The sequence below is a fragment of the Caenorhabditis briggsae genome (genome assembly GCF_000004555.2).
Source record: "Caenorhabditis briggsae complete genome, chrIV, whole genome shotgun sequence".
Classification (NCBI taxonomy): Eukaryota; Metazoa; Nematoda; class Chromadorea; order Rhabditida; family Rhabditidae; genus Caenorhabditis; species Caenorhabditis briggsae.
In genome coordinates, this window is record NC_013487.2 from 9,519,044 (window position 1) to 9,533,263 (window position 14,220).

General features: G+C 36.7%; 1 protein-coding gene across 1 annotated transcript; it reads right to left on the reverse strand.

The window, feature by feature from the left end:
* Window positions 1-752: 752 nt before the first annotated feature.
* Window positions 753-5,807, reverse strand: CBG03367 (the record flags this gene model as incomplete). Its single annotated transcript, XM_045235716.1, has 13 exons — window positions 753-890; window positions 937-1,107; window positions 1,152-1,307; window positions 1,357-1,467; window positions 1,514-2,294; window positions 2,341-2,448; window positions 2,497-2,964; window positions 3,012-3,226; window positions 3,275-3,414; window positions 3,463-4,036; window positions 4,086-4,253; window positions 5,235-5,402; window positions 5,511-5,807. The coding sequence occupies 13 exons, from the start codon at window positions 5,805-5,807 to the stop codon at window positions 753-755; spliced, it is 3,495 nt and encodes a 1,164-aa protein (XP_045092370.1).
* Between the last annotated feature and the right edge of the window lie 8,413 nt (window positions 5,808-14,220).

A 14,220-nucleotide genomic window follows, 5' to 3' on the forward strand; every position in this document is an offset into this window, starting at 1 on the left:
TGCCGGATATCCCTCATGTTTCTCTTCGCCAATGGGCTCACCGTCTCGTTTCTGACACTTTTTACGGCACAAGAAACGTTGAGCAAACAAAGAAATACAACACGGCAAAAGATCCATTCGAAACCGAAAAGATAATGAGGATCATTCGGTTTTGAACTGTCTCAAGTGCACTGTAGTCTCTGAACTTGTTTCGTTGAATAGGTCTTCCAGACTTGTAAACCGGGTCGTTGCCGGACCATTGGCCTTCGCTGGCCCAGCAAAATTTTTTTATAAAATGAATATTTTTGGACCAATTAAATAAGATATTGATAAAACTCAACGAGTACTCAAAAATGATATTATTTGAAAAACTGTATCTTGTCTATGAATAAAGTTACAGAAAAACGCGCCGGAAAAAGTTAGGTAGCGTTCGAATCAGCCACTTTCTGGCTCGTAATTTTTTCATAGACAAGACATTTCTCAAATTAATATCATTTTGTAGTACTCGTCCAGTTCTATCATATCCAATTTAGTTGGTTCCAAAAAATTTTCACAACTATTCAGATTACTGAATCGAATCAAGTATATACATAAAACATTTATTGCACAAAAGGAATATGAGATAAGAATTTGAATAAACGGAAAATATTTCTTTCATTTTTAGAGGTTTGTTTCAGAAAGACATGGAAATGTGTGAGACCCGATAGATGTTAACCCGTCATAGAGAAAAGTGAAATTGGGAAAGTAAACTGAAATTAAGAAAATTATGGGAATCAGAAATTCGAGAGATCTGCTGCGAAGAATTGATGAAGAACACCTTGTGACACACTGGAAACCCATAGAAGATATCGTTCAAGATATTCAAAGTGAAGGGTCAGAAGTGGTCCCCAATTGGTTAGAAGACCACGGATCTGGAAAAAAAATTGATGAAATCGAAATATTTCGAGTATTTTATACCTGTTGTAGTTCATCTATCGTTTTTACGGAATGTAAAAGTATTCTGGATGCTGGAAGGATATTTGTGGAGTTCGTTGAGAAAAGTGCCGTTTTTTCGAATGTACTCATTTTGGAAATCTCTGACCATAAATATTTCCGGAACGTTGGATTGTAATGGAGAGAGAAATCAGACTGAAAATTCTTCATAAGTTTCGAAAGGACACAATTTCTGTTACCTGGAGTGCTGAAGCATAAACTGCAGCATTTTTAGTACTGACAATCGCTCTAGCCGTTTTTCGTAAAAGTTTCTGATTATGAGAACAGGCAGCAAGTTGTACAGTTAGTGCCCATTTAGCACCAGAAGATGAGAGACGACTGTCCAATAGCTCTTGCTGAAAACACGAAATATTTATAAGAGACATATTTTCATAATTATCTTACAACTGTTTTCACTTCTTCCGGAGTATTTGTGAAGAGTTGATGACATACTGCAGTGACCTGTTTATGTACGTCTTCTGTCCATTCATCCGGAGAGCGAGACCATTTTTGAGTCTAAAGCTTTTGGTATTAAAAATGAACGATATTTATTCTAACTCACATAATACTCATTTTTACAGGAATGTAGTCCAGCCGCACATCTCATTTGATAAAGTTTCGCAAGCCGTTCAGGTCTGACTAACCATAAAGACGCAGTTTCAGCGTCCACTTGACTTTCATTCAATAAATGATCCATTTGAGAGATGACCGGTTCAAAATAAACCAAAATTGCTTTGTTCAGTTGGGTTGCTTTGAAAACATCAATGAATCTATACACAGCATCGATTCCGAAAAGCATGACTTCCATTTTTGTTTCATGAGCCAAATATCCAAGAAGATAAAGATATAGATGAGGATTGACCGAATTCGACAAGAAGTATTCAGCATCCAGAATCAACTGCATTCTGGATTTATCATTAATTTCCAAATGATTCTGATGTAAAGTCCTTGCAAGAAGTTTCCAATTCAACAAGTCATAATTCACTCGATATGGATATTTCCATTCGGGATTCACAAGAACAGCTTGATTTGGAGAGATTTCTGCGTCCCCAAACGAAACTGTCCGGTTTTTCAGCCAGAATTCTCGGATCACTTGACCTTCTGATGTCTTCAAAGATCCAAACATATAGGTGATTGGAATGGTCCACAAGTCCTGAGAAGCTCCGACCCGTCGTGGTTTTCTCAGTTCATCTCTTCTCATTATTGGACTGATTGGAGGTGGAGTGGAAGCTTTTCTTCGTGCCGGTCTATGCTTTCTTCTCTTATCTTTTCTCCTTTCAGTGTATCCTTCAAATAGAGTATCATCAAAAAGCGTTGATCCATCCTCGGCACTTCTACTTGCTCTGAAAACATTTGTTGTTTACTAAAACGAAAAAAAACTAGTTTTACCTGTATCTGACCCCAGCTGCCGGTTTTCTATCCTTCAAGAAGCTTCGATATTCATGATGAACTGTTTTTCTCTGGCTGATTGTCATCATTTCGTTATCATAGTTTCTTCTGTAATCACTAGTTCAAAATGTATAAATATCTATTTTTATTACTCACATCAGAGTAACTTCTGGGAGTCCTTCATTCACAAACCATCCTTCCAGTACGTAGTTCAACTTCTCTTTATCCGCACCATGGTCCGCATAGGCTGGCAAACTAGAAAAGAGATCGTCTCTTGACACTGATCGATATGCATTTTTCCGTAAATATCTTCGAACGGCCGCTTTGAAATCAAAATCGCTAACTAGATCCCTAAGCATTCGAATCAAAACACATCCTTTTGTGTATAGATTTGTGGGATGGAAAGATAATTCAACTTGTGATTCAGTTGCAAGTTCTCGAACCAAAGAAAGTCGATGATCCTCTTCACTTTGTGCAGAAACCAGAGCCGCTAGACTATCATAATATTCAAATTGAGCTGTCACTGGACGTTCGGAACTCATCATTTCGTAAACATAGAACGTCGCGAATCCTTCGTTTAGAAATAGTTCCGACCAATCTCTCATGGTTACCAAATTTCCAAACCTGGAAGTACTTCTATAAGAGGAAGTACGGTATTCGACAAAACCAACCATTGGTGAGCAGCTTCATGAGCAATCAGTTTTCCGATACGGAATTCGTTATACATCCGGTCAACTGTCTCGTTCACATGATCAGTAATCGGAGGAGTGTATGCTATTGATGCGAACTCGAAGACGATAAGTCCCCAGTTTTCCATTCCACCCACGTGGAAATTTCGTGCGGCGATTAGGTCAACTTTGGGAAGTGGATAAGGAATCTGAAAAAGCTTTTTTTAGATTTCAATGTTACCAACATGGAAATTCCAAGAATTCACCTCTAATGCATCTTCTAACCGATCGAAAATAACTGGCGCATACTCCAGAGTGAATTTCATAGACATCACATCTTCAGGATATGTCCATACTGTCACCGGGATTCCACGTTCAGTTCGAGTTTCCAGTTTTACGAATTCACCTGAAACAAGTCAAACGATATCTGGATTATGTTTTTCTGAAACCGAACCAATGGCAAATGCAAGGAGATATGTCGACATTGGAGGAGTTGGTTGGAATACTGTAGTTTTGAATTGATCATCCCAATCCACTTTGTTCGGCTGTTCAATGGGAGACATATTCGATAGAACCGTATACTTTTTATTATGCTTCACTGATATGTTGAATGTTGCTTTGACTCCTGGTTCATCCCAACACGGAAAGAATGCACGAGCAAGGGTTGGTTCGAATTTAGTAGTGAAACTAGTTGATTTCAGAGATGAATTGGTTTGATTATCAAGGGAACATCGGACTCCATCTACATCTTCATCACAAATTGTCATATTGTAAGCCATTTCCAGAATGTACTTTCCTTTTTGAAGTGGGTCTCTCAACGAAATTCTTCCCAGTTTTTTTGATTCTTCTCGTTTGAATGTCTTTGCATAAAACTTTTTTCCATCTTTCTTCAATCTCATTCTTTCAATTTTTATGTTCGGTCCCAGATGGAATTGAATCTCGTCTTCCGTAGAGTTACCATAACTTTCCAGATGAATTGATATGTTGGCACGGATGAAGAGATTTGTATCGAATTGAGAGAAATCCAACTGAAAATGATTTTATGATAGATGAATCCTGAAATGATCATTCGTCTACCTGCAGATCATAGTGGTACGGTAGAATATACAATGGTAGTGGAACTAATAAAGCATCAGTCGACAGTTTGTTTGATCTAACCGCATGAAGTTGTTCTGCGATTCCAAATCCGCCATCAGCCGGAGGTGGAAAAACATCCAATATCGTGAAGTTGCGTTTCTTTTCAAGCTGAAATAATTCCCATTTTGCTTTATTTTGCCCCATACCGGAACCGACAACTTTGAGCTCAATTATCTCGATTCCTATAAGAGATATCAGAATTTTGTCAACTCATAAAATATTGGTAATTTCATGATCAATAATTTATCAGTTGTCAAGTTTCTGATATCTTTTACAGAAACTGAGATAATTGAGCTCAAAGTTGACAACCCGTGTGGGCTTCTATTAGAGGAAATTCGGTATTTCTCATTGGTAATCCCCAGTTACTGTCCCATTTTCTTCAGGTTCCCACACCCCTAGTCTCAGTTGACAAAACCAAAAACTATTTAGCATAATCGTATTACAGTGAAATGTGTCCTTGATGTTAGTCATTTTTGCGGGTTTTTGGCAGTGTCACTGGGTGGCAGTAATTTGCATGCGAAATGGGTAAAATGAGTGAAATCGGAGGAGAGAAATCAGTGACGATGGTGGTGGTGATTGACAGTATAATTCGTCATTATGACACGGAAACCTATTACAATAATCTGTCAGTTTAGCAATTAGGCAGTGAGATTTATGATGCTTCCGTAGAAAGCTGTAGACATGGAAAAGATCTTTTTTTCTATCGAAAAGCCGTCACATAATAGTTTGAGAAGTTCTATAGGGTGGCGTAACCAGCACTAAAGTTTGAACTATCATACAGTTTGAGTAAGCATTGAACTGGGCTCAAATTTAGAGTGCAGAAATTCAGATGATTCACCAGTAAACTGACCAAGTTTCAAATTAATTATACTTATGTCTAGAGGAGGGTTGTTTTTATCAGTTCGGGTAGTTGTGTGCCACCCTGCAGATCAGAAATCTTGCTATTGCAGTTTTTAAATTCTTTGTTTAGTTCATGGCCCTTTTCGAAAAACAGAAAATCCATTTTTTTCACAAGTCATGCGGATCCCCATTCTTCTCTTTTCAAACAATTCGTGAGAAAAACCAAAGCAAAAAGTTATGAGTACACACCGGGATTAGTCTCTCGACGACTCGTGGCGGTGCATTCTTCCTCAATGGTCCCATTGCAGAAGACGTTGTTAGAAGGCGTGTATGATGATGATTGAGAGCTTCTGGAGTTGCGGTTGTAGTTGTGTACGAGCCTTCCAGTAGATAGGCTTCCGCAAGTGTGAAATTCAACTGCAACGGGGGTGTGTTAATTGGGTTCGGTTAATTGAAAGCCGAGCTTGTTAATTGTGTTAAGGATGGTTAGAGACTCAGACAAAATTTGAAAAGATCCAGACTAACCATGGTTCGATTATTCAATTTCTGGTTCTCTTCTGATATCCAATGTCCAATAATCAGCGCTGCTAGAATAGCAAATAGGAATATTGCATGAAGTAAAATGACTGCTATACATTTTCGAGCAAAATCTGACTTCCTCCGTCTGGATTCTGTAACTTCTGTATCTTTTTCTACTTGAAATCCTCCAATAAATAGAGCCTTACCCTGTCTAAAACGAACAGTTGCTCCAGCACCAGAGCCATTTCGAATGCATGGCTCTCCTTCGCAAACCGGAACCATCGATTTGAACGTGGCATTCATCGAGGAAGTCGACGAGTCATTGCTTTTTAGCAAGGGATCCAGTATGAATAATGATTTGAAACCTATTTTTGTTCTGAAATAAAAACGGAAAGATGAAAAGGATTCCAGAAGAATAATAATTGTAAAATCAAGAGAAGAAGGAGGAGTCGACATAAGAAACGTTTCAATTTCAAAATCAGATTCCGAAAACCTATCAAAAACTTTTATGAGAATGACCACCAGATGTATGATTGTATAGAGAATCAAAATTCGAGATGTATAGTAGTTCTGAACAATAATAAAACAAAACTTAAAAATGAATTTAAAATTTGGATGCCAGTTGAAAAAATATTATATTTTGTTCGCACTTAATACCTCGAAAAAGTGGAAATTAGTGCAAATAAATGGTAGCAAAAAGAGGACGACAAACAACGGACAAATCCGCCGCAAAGCAATGGAAAATCCCTAGTAAAAACACTGTATCAAATTTCCAAATACACATTCACGAAGGAGTATCAAGACAAAGAAAATCTCTGGAAAACTGAGAGCTTGAAGAGAGAAAAAAGAAAGCAAAAAGAAGGGAAAGATATACATCTTCTAAAAGAATGCAAATGTTTCTATTGTTTTGAAAATGAATGAGGAGGCAAAAAAAGGAAGAGAAATGTAAAGAAAAAGGAGGTGGAGAAGATTTCTAAAGGTGAAAAGAGGGAGGAGAAAAATGTATATTAATTGTGAGAGCGATTTTAGAAAAAAATGACTTTTTGAAGTGTAAGAAAAATGAGATTTTGTGCTCTAATCGGTTATTTTGGTCTGTAGATTTTTTTTTAACTTTGGAATTTTTCCTTGGTTAATGGTTTTAGGTTTTTGGCCCTTTGAAGTTTCTGAAAAAATCAAAAACTCCAAATATCCAAGAATCCAAGAAAATGCTAACAATCTGATAGTTTCGAAAATTCGGAAACTTCAGTAAATTCAGATTTTCCGAAAAGAAATATATCAAAATTTTCAAAAAAAAATCAGAAAGTTGGAATAATCCAAAAAAAGTTGGCTTCTCTGAACTGTTCTAGAAAAGGAGGAAAATTCTAGAAACGAAAATTCTAGAAAGGAGAAAATTCTAAAAAAAATAATGTTTCCTGATTTTTTTCTCTTGTAACTGAATTTAACGAAGTTTTTGGATTTTCCAAATTATGGGATTTTTCAATTTTGATTTTTTTATAAATTTTTAATATTTCTATAATTTTTAAAAAGAAATTCAAGGACCTTCTTAAGGACCAAAATGACCGACTAGAGTCAGAAATCGGCATCTCAGGGATACTGTATCCAAACTTCTTTTTTTGCTTTCCGATTTTACTACTTTGAAAATCAAAAAATTTTAGGTATAGTTAAGACATTCTAGAAGAAAAACCTACAAATTTACACAGAAAAAGGGTGATGTGTCTAGATTTTTGTCATCTCAACGGAGTGGTTTACAATGCAACTGTAGGCCATTTGAACGCACATACAGTCACTATAAAACGCTCATAAAACTGACAATGAACAGATTGTCAAGTGGATATAAAAAGAGTATACAAACACCTCTGGGGACTGAACTTTCTGAAAAAAAAACAATTTAGTCAGGAATTCATACGAATGACACTAAGAAACGATGTGTGGAGCAGTCGGGAGGGCCCCATCAGAGCACATAAAACATGTAAAACACATGTTCTCGAATGTTGAGAAGAAAAAAAAATGAAAGAAAAACGTCTGAGAAATGGAACCGAAAGGACAACAGATGGTTGACGAGTGGGGGAGAGTTGTGGTACAGCAATTTTTAAAAACTGATTCACCGTAAAACCTGTAATAGAAAGGTCGCCTACCTTTTAACTTCGAGTCAATACATCTCGGTTCCTGTCAAGGATTAAAAAAACTTGTTAACTGATAAATTATTTTTGATGTTATGATAAACAATTTATCTGTTTACAAAATGTTGATATCTAGCAAATAAATTGAGATAATTAAGCGAACACTTGCCAGTGCGACAGCCCTTTTATCACAAGTATTACGGTATACTGTTCAAAAAGAAGACTCCCCAAAAATGCTACAGTAAATGAAATGAAACTGAAAGTGATACATTTACAAAGGCACACGAGGGGGATTACGATTCGAATGTGAAATGTAAGTATAGTTTGTAATCTAGGCCATTTGGACAAAAGAGAGAAACGTCCCGGGGAAAAGTCCGACTCCTCGGACCCATCAAAAACGATTATGAAGGCGTGTATGTGACAGAAGCTTCTTTTTTCTTGATGGAATGGGAAGAAAAGTAGAAGTAGAAGAAGAAGTTGAGTGAGAGGAAGGGATTACTGAAAGAATAAGACGATGAGGACGTTTTTGTGCTGCTCCGAATGGGAAACTCCGGAATGAGAGGCAGTTTGCCAGAGGCGGTAAGTCTCTGGAACTAACTTTAGAGAATAAGGGGACGGAGAGAATCAATTGGATTAATAAGGGCATTCTATTAGGAATGGATATTCAATATTAGATTAGTGAATGTAAACTTTTTGGCTATGAGCTTAAGAACCTCTTCTGAAGGATTCTGCGAATTTGATACACTCTCAAGAAACGAGGTGTGGTAGTCATCCAAAGAGGTAAGGGGCAATGGGGCCGTGAATGGCAACACAAACAGCTAATGAAATATTGACAAAACCGAAAGGTGGTATGCAAATATTAGGATTAGATGGAGGGAAAAAGGAAACTGCAGGGTCAGAAACCACTGGAGGAGTAGCAACTTCTTATCATAACAGAAGATTCGTGGTTCAGTGTACTTTGGAAATTATTGTTATTCTCAATCCATAATTTCGAAATTCTCGAAATCTACCGTACCCTTCATTCTGAACGAAATTATCCCAATTTCTTAGAAATCTATTTTCAATTTCTTAGAAATCTATTTTACTGATTTCACAGAGTAGCAGAGTATTAATCAAAAAAAAATTCACACCATTTTCTTGTTTTTCTACCTTGTTAATTAAGAAAAAAAAACGAAGTTTTGTTACCTTGCATCATTGTGATTAAGGTAGTCCTGTAGAGAGCACACCAACTGGGAGGAAAACAAAAAGTGGTAGGAACCATCTGGTAGGAAAAATGTCGGGGGCGGAATCTAATTTGCAACCCTGGTACGGTTTTGCCGCACGGTTTTTTTTCATGACCAGGTACCAAATGGTGAAAATAAACCACCCTTCAATTTCAGGGCCCTTCCAATACAGGTAGTCGAGTTTCAAGGGATGGATATGAATCATACCGTACATTAAGATTCAAATGAATGTTTTGTTTCTGAGCTATAATCTGTCCCCATGAAAATGTAAAAACTTAATTTTGAAGTTCAAGTAATTTCTATGACATTTCAGATTCCTATAACTTCAACCAAGAATCTGAAGATATCTAAAAATCGTACAGTTATCCGATTATTCTCATAAGAAAGAAAATCCGTAAAAAAGGGAGTGTGTAATTTGTGAAGTGAGTGTGAATTGAGTCAAAAACAATTCACAAAAAATTTCGTATTCGTAATGAATCTCCGCCCATACAAAGAAAAAAAGGAAACGAAGAAGAAGAACGTATGTTTTTAGTCGGCATCGTTCGTGTATCTAATAAATTATGCGCATTTCTTCGTCTTGATTCAGAAGACACACATATCCCCCACTTCATTCTTAATTTCTGAATGGAAAAGTGTGTGAAAAAAACATAGAAGGGAGGAACGCATAAATCGGGAGGAAATAGCCGGCGGAATGTTGAATGTTGAATGTGATAACGGGAGGAATTATTATTTATGCCATCAATCATTTTTTGTCAGTGCGGTACCTATTCAAGTGATGAAAAAGATGATATACGAAGTGTGAGATAAGAGGGAAAATTGAGAGAAAAAGGGAGAAAAAAGAAATAGGATTGTAAGGGTAAAATGAGGTGATCATAAAGTGTGGGAACGGTTGGCGGAAGAAAAAAAAGGTGCGGTAGACCGGGTAGAGCCAAATGGAGCTCAGAAATATTGACCGAAAGGAGGCAAAACTAGAGGCCGTATGCAAGAAAGTGAAAAACCATTTTCCGGTGTTTGGAAAATGATTTTCTGAAAGTCTGGAAAGGATTTTCACAGTGATTATAGTCATTTTTAGTCATTTTCAAGCCCAGAATTCATTTTAAAATTGAAAAAAAAAACATTTTGAGACATTCATTAAACTATTTTCAAAACACTCTTGCATACGGCCTCAGAAAACACACAATTCCAATATTTTTTCCGATGCACTATCAACGGTTCAAAAAACTACCATAAAACTTGTATTAGAAGGGACCCTGAGAGGGTCTTGGAAATATAGAAGAGCCCTCTTCAAGATGTGTATTTTGAAATTAAACATTTCCGTTCGTTTTCAGTGACAAATATTTTGGAAAGTTCAAAATTCCAGAGAAATTTGTTGAAAAACTCTTCTTTGCTCAAAAATTTGCTCAATTTTAGCAAAATCTATTCATTTTCATGAATTTGGAACGAGCATATACTTATTTTTTTAAATGAAACCTTTCCGAAGAATATGCGGAAAAATAGAAAGGCCCCCTGTAATTGAAGGGCCCCTGTAATAGAAAAGCTCTCCGGGCTTGGAGAAATAGAAGGGCCGGCCCTTCAAATACAGGTTCTTCGGTAATTACTAGTTTTCCGAGTATTTTTTTAATTCCGTATTTCCTAAAACAGAAGAACACCCGAGCCGTCCACTTTGAATTCAATTATTTCGATTCCAGTGAATGATATCAAAAATTTGTCAACTGATAAAATATTGGTGATATTATGATAAACATTTTATTAGTTGAACACTTTTTGATAATTTGCGCAGGAGTCGATATAATTAAGCTCGAATATGACAGGGTGGTCTATTACAAGTTTTACGGTAAATCAATTACAAGGAACGTCAATATTCGGAATTCTGGAGATTTAAGATGATGTTCCAGATGAATTCTAATATAGTCATAAAAAACAGGTACGCCAGTATAAATTAAAAGTAAAAATATACATAACTGATATTTTCCAAAAACGTTCGAATTTGAATTTGGGACCCGGTATCCTCCTATGAATGTTCCTCAATTTCCCGAAATAAATTTTTCTGTGGATATGAGAAAATGGTACTTTTGGGACCACCATAATCCTATTCAATTTATCATATATCCAAATATACAAGTACCTAACTAAAGATGGTCGTAAAGTGGTACTCCCATCGGAATCGTCGGAGGCCCATGAAAATTGGTAAGGCGAATATGTGTTTCTCGTTTCTTCCCCCAATTCTTCTCTTCCATAGTTCTTTTCTTAGTGGTCCTGTTGTCTCTCTCTTCCGTCTGTGAAGGCGTCCAGGAGAGAAAGGCTCCGAAAAATAAATTGAATCAAAATATAGATGTGTGCGCCGCCCATCTTCTCTCTTTTCACGCCCATTTTACCCGAAGGACGGAATGGAATAGTAAAAGAGAGAAAGAATGTACTTAATTTTGAGATGCAACTGGTAGAAGGAACACCTCGTATGGTTTCTTGTGCGGTTTAAAAAGACATATTTGGAATCTGGGTTTGCATTTTTTTCCAAAAAGATTACGGTATCTTTGCAAAAAGGGAATTTTTCTTGAAAATAAAAACAAATGGCCTCTCTTCCTCCAATATCAAAGAATATCCGTCTCAATACACCGTTTCAGATAACAATCGTACTGTCTCGAAAACTATCGGAAATAGTGTGTAAGAGGAAGAGACGCAGAAAATATAACAACATTTGAAAGATTCGAATCTCGTCGACTTGGCACTCGAATTGGAAGAAAAATCTTTGGAAGGAGAAAAGGAAATTGAAGGTTTTGGATGCTCATTTTGACAGTGAATATAAACGTTTTTTACTCCCATGCTGACGTCCTAAAAAAGTTAATGAAGTTTCATTTTTTTATAGAAAATGAGAATTTGGCCTTTTCATTCTGGGAGGAAACCGGAGACCCAAAAAAAACTTGAAAAGGGCGGAGTCAATGAAGCGAAATTCCCATTTTTTGAGATTTGGTTTTTGCTTTCGGGGTGTGGAAATATGTGTAAATTGGGTTTGGAAGAAGTAACAAAAAGTGAAAACTTGAAGAGACTCAAGTGCTTTTTTTGGAATAGAATATTCCGAAGAACGAAAAAGATGGAGAAGAGGTAAACAAAGCAGTTTCAGATAAACTGCTGCCACGTGGAGAATGGGATGATGATCCAGATTTGGAGAATGAGGACAAGATCCACTAGATTCAATAGAAGATTCGAAACGAACCTCATCAATGAAGCGGATCAAAAGCGTTTCAAAAGCCAATTAAACATGACCTCCCCGCCCCGTTTCTTTTCAATTTCTTTATCTTTTCATTCTTTTCCGGGAAACACTTATCACTTATCAATATGCATGCTTCTTATATCGGCAATATCAAAAGAGAATTTCTGATAGCCGTAAATCTTTTGAAAGAAACTTACATCTGTCACTGAAAAGGATAAATTGAGATAAAACCAAGAACGGGAACATGAGAAAAAATAGTTGGAAGCCAGAGATACACTTTTTATTTGGAGGTGCACATTGGATTATGAATAGAAGAAAAGAAGGATAATACCCTACGGTTTCTAGTGGATTAGGGGTTTTAAAGGGAGGGGGATATTCTTTGGATCGAGAAGGGAGAAATTAACCTAATGAGGAGAAAAAGAAGGTTCCCGTTAGAAGAAGGTCAGGACATACAGACAGAGACAGATGTATGAAGTATTGTCCAATTATAAACCAATTGTGTTCCTTTTGTATTCAGGAACGGTCCGATTTGTGGGTACCATAAAACTTTTAATTGTAGAGGAAAAAGGATCAAGAAATTTGTGTTCACCAAAAAAATCAACTGTGAAACTTCCAATAGAATTGCACCCACATACTGTTAAGTTTGAGCCCAATTACCGTGTTTCCTCTAATAGAAGCTCACCCAGACCGTTAGCTTTGAGCTGAATTATCTCAATTCCTGTAAAAGATATCAACATTTTGTCAACTGACAAATGTTTTTTCATGATATCATCAGTATTTCATTAGTTGCCACATTTTTGGAATCTCTCACAACAATCGAGATAAGTGAGCTCAAAGTTGACGGTTTGGGTGGGATCCTATTAGAGGAAACACGGTATCTCAATTCCTTTGCAAGGTATAAAAATATGTCTATTTACAAAATATGTTTGATATCATTCTTATAATAAACAAATGAAGTTGCGTCTCTTTGTTTCTCTCTCTCTCTCTCTCTCTCTCTCTCTCTCTCTCTCTCTCTCTCTCTCTCTCTCTCTCTCTCTCTCTCTCTCTCTCTCTCTCTCTGTCTGTCTCTCTGTCAGTCTGTCCACAAATTTTGAAAAGCTGGAAAATAAAATATAGATTCATGTGACCTTTAAAAAGAGTGAGTCGCGAAGCGACGAACAGTAAAAGAAAAAGGTTATTTCCAGCTGTTTGAAGCGCCGGAGGCGCGGCAAACAGGCTGGTTACGACAAACAATTTATCAGTTGACAACTTTTGCATATCTTTGACAGGAACCGAAAAAAAATCGGTCAAAATAATTCTATTACAGGTTTACAGAAAATTAAAAAGAATACAAGAATGATATTATGACATCTCCTCGGCGAGTCTTCTACTGTCCATCCATCAGAAAACCAGTTGAAAAGAGCATTTAGCGTTTCTTCCAATTTGCTTCAGGTGGATCCGCATCAATGGTCCATCAATCACTATTACACACACATTAGACACCCCCCGACTGAGAGGCGCCGAGAGAGCCAAGTTGTCAAAACACGACGATTCAGAATGACTTCTGAAGTAAAATAAGATAATGATGAGAGGCAGAAGGAGAGAAGAAGAGAAGGTTCATTTGAATAATGGGATCATTCGAGAAATATCGAATGGTTTAGAGACGAATGGTTGTGACACTGATGATGATGCGGAAGAGAATTTTGGAAATTTAGTAATATGATGGTCTGAGGGTTGTTCATAGTTTCAAAAGAATAGCTCTTTTTTATTGAGAATATCTTATTTCAATTCTATAACCTGAACCTCCTGGCCTCCGATTACAGTACTCCTAATCTTATAAAAACGTTTCGTCAGTTTACAGGGACTATTTTTCATTATCTACATGTATTCGGAGAGTTTGTTTAAAAAATTCTAACTCGGAAACTCTAAATTTTTGTTATTTCGAAAATAAGGAATACCTAATTTTGAAATTTTGGAGATCAGAGGCCGTATGCAAGAAAGTGGAAAGCCATTTTCCGGTGTTTGGAAAATGGTTTTCTGGGAGCTTTAACAGATTTTTTTTTCCATTTTAAAATGAATTCTGGGCTGAAAAATGGCTAAAAGTGAATATGAGCACTGTGAAAATTCTCTCCAAACTATCAGAAAATCATTTTCCAAACACCGGAAAATGGCTTTCCACTTTCTTG